This window comes from Cnephaeus nilssonii, assembly GCF_951640355.1.
Source record: "Cnephaeus nilssonii genome assembly, chromosome: 20".
Classification (NCBI taxonomy): Eukaryota; Metazoa; Chordata; class Mammalia; order Chiroptera; family Vespertilionidae; genus Cnephaeus; species Cnephaeus nilssonii.
Window position 1 is genome coordinate 34,724,059 of NC_137091.1, and position 6,349 is coordinate 34,730,407.

Consider the following 6,349-nt stretch of genomic DNA (forward strand, 5'->3'; position numbering starts at 1 on the left):
CTTCTACTCCTCACCCTGGCGACTTTTGGTGAATTGTATACTTGTGTTCACTGGATGATTTTGCAAACCAACTTGAGATTATATCTGTTTTGGGTAAATTCCTGGCCCAAATTAAGGGTGACTACCATTACCTGGCCAGATGCCTAGGTAATTCTTTCCTCTGTAAGGTAGACATTGAAAAAAAAGGATTTTTGAGCAAACTAGTCTTTAATTCAACATGCTAAATATTATGTCTGGTTAATTAAGCAGAAGAGGAACTTTAAAGAGTGAGGGGCACAACTGTTGGGCAGGTTAGAGGCTGAGCATTCAGGATATACACCCTAGACCAGAATGCGAAAATCCAGACCGGGAACCTTCTGCCTTGGACCCTGTCATCTGGACTGCTGTTACCCCATTCCCTCCTGGGTCACTCACTTCTGCACTGTACTCTGGCTTGGTCACATGCCTTCCTTAAGACAAGGAAAGCCAGGATTCATCTTTTTTTTGCTCCTGTAAGAAGGCAAACTACTCCCAAAGTCTCAGTGAGGAATACCCTAATTCTAGAAAGTGATCATACAGGTGCAAATGTCCACTGGAAATGATGCTTGGATATTGTCGGCATCTTTCTATTAGTGAAGTGGGTTTCTTTTAATATATTCTATTGATTTTTTACAGAGAGGAGGGGAGAGGGATAGAGAGTTAGAAACAACGATGAGAGAGAAACATCTATCAGCTGCCTCCTGCACATCCCCAAAACCAAGGTACATGCCCTTGACTGGAATCGAACCCAAGACCCTTCAGTCTGCTGGCCGACGCTCTATCCCCTAAGCCAAACCGGTTAGGGCGGTTTCTTTTTTAATTCCAAAAGTGAATGCCCACCTCTCTCCCCCCCTTTGCAGAGGGGCTAGAAATATGTTCTTTGACAGTTCTATTTAGGCTGCTCTGATCCATCTTTTTTTTTTTTTCTTTTTTAAAAAAGTATGTTTTATTGATTTTTTAGAGAGAGAAGAAGGGAGAGGAATAGAGAGAAATATCAAACTGCTGCCCCCTGCATGCCCCCTACTGGGATCGAGCCTGCAACCTGGGCATACACCCTGACCAGGAATCAAACTGGTGACCTCTTGGTTTATGGGTTGATGCTCAACCACTGAACCACACCAGCTGGGCACCACCTCCTTTCTTAATGTTGCTGATGAAAAGTGAAGGCCTTTTTTTTTTTTCACTCTCTTCGCCTCTGGCTACTTGTTGCGCCGGCCGCACGCTCTGTGCCTCGCAGCCATGCCTCACAAAATTGAGGAGATCAAGGACTTCCTGCTCACAGCCAGACGGAAGGACACCAAATCTGTCACGATCAAGAAAAACAAGGATAATGTGAAGTTCAAAGTCCAATGCAGCAGATACCTGTATACCTTGGTCATCACGGACAAAGAGAAGGCCGAGAAGCTGAAGCAGTCCCTGCCCCCGGGTTTGGCGGTGAAGGAGCTGAAATGAACCCGACATGGTGATCTGTATTAAAACGTTAAAAATTCTTTAAAAAAAAAAAAAAAAAGGAAAAGAAAAGTGAAGGCCTTTCCCTATCACAGCTACTTCCTCTATTATAGAATGACAAGCACAAAAAACGTACAGATAGGAAAACTCAAGGTGGCAGACCCTCTCAGACTAACTTGGCTTCACGTGAAAGATATGTTAGCAGTGGGACCACTGTGCTCTAAGCCAGCTGCCTGGTCTCATGTCTTCTCTTATGCAAGGGAACTGGCATGTGACAGTTGGCCACGTGTCTGTCCCTTTGCTTGCTCATTCTCCTGCTCCTCACCACTCCCAGTATCGTCACTTGTTGCTTCCACTTAAGTGTCCCATGGCTGCCTGTTATTTCAGGTATGAACAGTATATGAATTAGAGTTCTCCAGAGAAATAGAACCAATACAATACATGTATAATATATATATATATAGTTATTTGAGATTTACTATAGGAATTGGCTCATGTGATTATGGAGGCTGAAAAGTCCTATGATATGCTGTCTGCAAGCTGGAGAACCAGAGAGGCCGGGTGTATAATTCAGTCTGAGTCTGAAAGCCTAAGAACCCCTGGTGTAAATCCCAGAGTGAAGGTCTGAGAACCAGGAGCTCAGATGTTCGAGGGCAGAAAAAGATAGGTGTCCCAGCTAAGAAGAGAGAGAATTTGCCCTTCCTTTTTGTTCTATTCCAGCTCTTAGTGATGCCCAGCCCATTGGTGAGGGCGACCTTAGTTACTCAGTCTACAGATTCAAATGCTATTGTCTTCTGGAAACACCCTCACACACAATATCAGAAATGTTTTTACCAACTATCTGGGCATCCTGTAGCCCAGTTGATGCATAAAATTATCCATCACAAACAGGGAGCTCTTCAGTGTGAGACTGAAGCAGCTTTCAACAACTTTATTGTGTATTTCCTCATACAAACTATCATAACTTGTTATGTGTGGGTTTGCCAGGTGGTTCGAACCCTACAAAATAATGCATTAAGCCAGATACTTGTTCCAAGGACTCCACAATGATGTTATTGTCAACTTGGATGTTAAATTGCCTCTGGAATTCCAGAATGTGGCAGTAATTAATATCCTGAAAATTCACCTTAAGCAGTAGGCCTTCATGCTGCGATCATACTTCAATCAAGAGGTTGTAATAGATAGTGATATGAGGTAAGGAAGTGACTGATGTTGGAGAGTGGTCAGTAACCGTGTTAGCAAACATAAGAACTTTGAAGTTTGTTTCTTGCTATAATTTTTTTTACTATTTTATTATTTTTATATATTTTTATTGATTTCAGAGAGGGAGAGAGAGCTAGAAACATCAATGATGAGAGAGAATCACTGATAGGCTGCCTCCTGCACACCCTACATTGGGGATAGAGCCCACAACCCGGGCATGTGCCCTTGACTGTAATCGAACTCAGACCCTTTAGTCTGCAGGCCTACACTGTATCCACCGAGCCAAACCAGTTAGGGCAGTGGTCGACAAACTGCGGCTCTGTTGTCTAATGAGTTTGCCGACCACTGAGCTAGGGCATTCTTGCTATAATTTAAAAATATGTCATGGGAAATGTGTCAGGTCATCCAACTCTTTGTCTAGACCTGAAGTGAACACCAAGGTCAGACTTCACAGCCCTTTTTAAAGCTATCTATCAGATTGGTATTAATAAACCAGGAGTAAACTGGCCTTATCTCCAGGTCCTCTCTGGGGCTTGAGCCGAACATTATGAGTCACCTGTGCCCTCCTTTGAAATGTTAGATAGGATAAGAGTCTCAAGATCTAGGCAGTTCTAAACATTTGTTTTTTTTTAATTGATATCTATCTATTTATTTGAGAGAGAGGAAGAGAGAGGGAGATATAGAGAGAAACATCATTGATCAGCTGCCTCCAGCATACCTCCCACTGGCAATCAAGCACACAACCCAGGTATGTGTCCTAACCAGGAATTAAACCATTAACCTCTTGGTTCCTGTGTTGATGCTCAACCACTGAGCCACACCGGCTGGGCTAAACAGTTATTTCTTGTTAAATATTAAAATACTAGAGGCCCGGTGCACAAATTTGTGCACAGGTGGGGTCCCTTGGCCTGTCTGGTGATCGGGGCCGATTTGGGCCATCTTGCCCAGTCCCAACTGGGGCTGATCAGGGCTGGCCAGCAGTGGGAAGGGACTGTGGGAGGCTGCAGGAGGTTGGCAGTGGGAGCGCACTGACCACTGACTGGCCTGGGGGAGGGACTGCGGGAGGTTGGCTGGCCCCGAGAGGTTGGCTGTGGGAGCACACTGACCACCAGGGGGCAGCTCCTGCATTGAGCATCTACCCCCTGGTGGTCAGTGCACGTCATAGCGACTGGTTGGTGGTCTGGTTCAGTCATAACGGTAACTTAGGCATGTGTATGTGTGTGTGTGTGTATATATATATATATATATATATATTAGAGGCCTGGTGCATGACATTTGTGCACTTGGGCGGAGGGGGTCCCTCAGCCCGGCCTGCATCCTTTTGCAGTCTGAGAGCCCTTGGGGGATGTCTGACTGGCAGGGAGCGGGCCTAAGCTGCAGTCGGACATCCTTAGCACTGCCACCAGCTGTCGCCAGCTGTCAGTCTGGCTTGTGGCTGAGCAATGCTCCCCCTGTGGGAGCACACTGACCACCAGGGGGCAGATACTGCATTAGCGTCTGCCCTCCGATGGTCAGTGCATTTCATAGCGACCAGTCATTGTGCTGTTCAGTCGATTTGCATATTACTCTTTTAAATATAGCACTAGAAGCCTGATGCACAAAGATTCGTGCAATAGGCCTTCCTGGAAGAGAAACCAAGATGGCAGCATAGGTAATCACTTATACTTGCTGCCACATCAAAACCACAACTAAATGGCAGAATAACTACCACCCAGAACTGTGAGAAAGCTGGGTGAGTGGAAGTTCCACGACTAGAGAGGTGAAGAAAGCTCATTGAGACTGGTAAGAGATGTGGAGGTGCAGAAAGTGCTGCACCTGGGGTGCAGCAGGGAGGCCCTGAGGAGGCGTGCTGCGCAGAGGTCCTCTTTGTCAGGTTAATTTGCATACTCACTCCTGATTGGCGGTGGTCATTGAGAAGTGATGGTCAATTTACATATTTCTCTTTTGTTAATATAGATAGATAGCACAGCATTTTGTAAGTGAAGCAGTAAACAGGATGAGCTGATGGGAACTCAACCTGATGGAAGTAGCCAACTGCAAAGAAGAAACCAACTTGTAATTGACCTAATTTTGTATATAAGTAATGGCTAAGCCAGGGGTCCTCAAACTTTTTAAACAGGGGGCCAGTTCACTGTCCCTCAAGACTGTTGGAGGGCCGGACTATAGTTTAAAAAAAACACACAACTATGAACAAATTCCTATGCACACTGCACATATCTTATTTTGAAGTAAAAAAACAAAACGGCAAAAACACCCGCATGTGGCCCACGGGCCGTAGTTTGAGGACGCCTGGGCTAAGCCTTCCTTCGAGGAGTCAGAACTTTGATATTAATCCCTTAACATTTACTTGCTGCAAGTAAATAAAACTACCTTGTGACAACCATGTCTCTTTTCTTTTTTATACTTTTTTATTGATTTCAGAGAGGAAAGGAGAGGGAGAGATAGAAACATCAATGATGAGAGAGAATCATTGATCGGCTACTTCCTGCATGCTCCCTACTGAGGATCCAGCCCACAACCCAAGCATGTGCCTTTGACTGGAATTGAACCTGGGACCCTTCAGTCCACAGGCTGACACTCTATCCATTGAGCCAACCCAGCTAGGGCTCATTTATTTATTTTTATTTTTTTAAAATATATTTTATTGATTTTTCACAGAGAGGAAGAGAGAGGGACAGAGAGTTAGAAACGATGATAGAGAAACATCGATCAGCTGCCTCCTGCACAACCCCCACTGGGGATGTGCCCGCAACCAAGGTACATGCCCTTGACCGGAATCGAACCCGGGACCCTTCAGTCCGCAGGCTGACGCTCTATCCACTGAGCCAAACCGGTTTCGGCTCATTTATTTTTTTAAAAAAATTATTTATTGTTAATCCTTACCTGAGGATATTTTTCCATTGATTTTTAGGGAGAATGGAAGAGAGAGAAACATCGATGTGAGAGATACACATCAATTGGTTGCCTCCTGCAGGGCCCAGGCCGGGGAGGAGCCTACAATCTAGGTATGTGCCCTTGACCACAATCGAATCTGGGACGCTTTGGTTGGCAGGCTGACACTTGAGCCAAACCAGCTAGGGCCCATGTCTCATTTTTGAATAGAGCACCCCAAGTGGCAAACCCCTTGAGTTTGGTAGCAGTGTGGGTCCCTTGAAAACATTAATTTCTTTTTTTCTTTTTTTTTTAAATTTCTTTATTGATTATGGTATCACATAATTGTCCTCATCCCCCCATTCCCATCCCAAACCCCTCCCCATGTATGCCCCCACCCCCCTGTTGTCCGTGACCGCCGGTTAGGCTTATATGTATGCATACAAGTCCTTTGGTTGATCTCTCCCCCTTTCCCCCACCCTCCCCTACCTTCCCTCTGAGGTCCGACAGTCCGATCGATGCTTCCCCGTCTCCGGGTCTGTCCTTGTTCATCAGTTTATGTTGTTCATTATTTCCCCTAGATGCGTGAGATCATGTGATACAAGAAATACACTTATAAGAACTGAAAATGAGACAAGCCATAATGGTTATGCTGAGAGGCAAATTAATCAGTCTGTAGTGAGTTTCTTTCTGGACCAACAGTTCTTTTGAGTCCCAATTTCAATGTCAAACAGTTCCTTATGTGCACATGTCAGCAATGATATTTCAGTTCTGGGTGGTGGACAAATGGTGGTGATGCAGGTCCAAC

At 45.1% G+C, this 6,349-nt stretch overlaps 1 protein-coding gene across 1 annotated transcript; it reads left to right on the forward strand.

Annotated features, from left to right (window-relative positions):
• The first annotated feature begins 1,007 nt into the window (after positions 1-1,007).
• On the forward strand, positions 1,008-1,501 carry LOC307116475 (large ribosomal subunit protein eL38-like). The gene has a single exon (XM_079800502.1). It carries the CDS (start codon positions 1,258-1,260, stop codon positions 1,468-1,470), a length of 213 nt encoding a protein of 70 aa, XP_079656628.1. The 5' UTR covers positions 1,008-1,257; the 3' UTR covers positions 1,471-1,501.
• Positions 1,502-6,349: the final 4,848 nt, after the last annotated feature.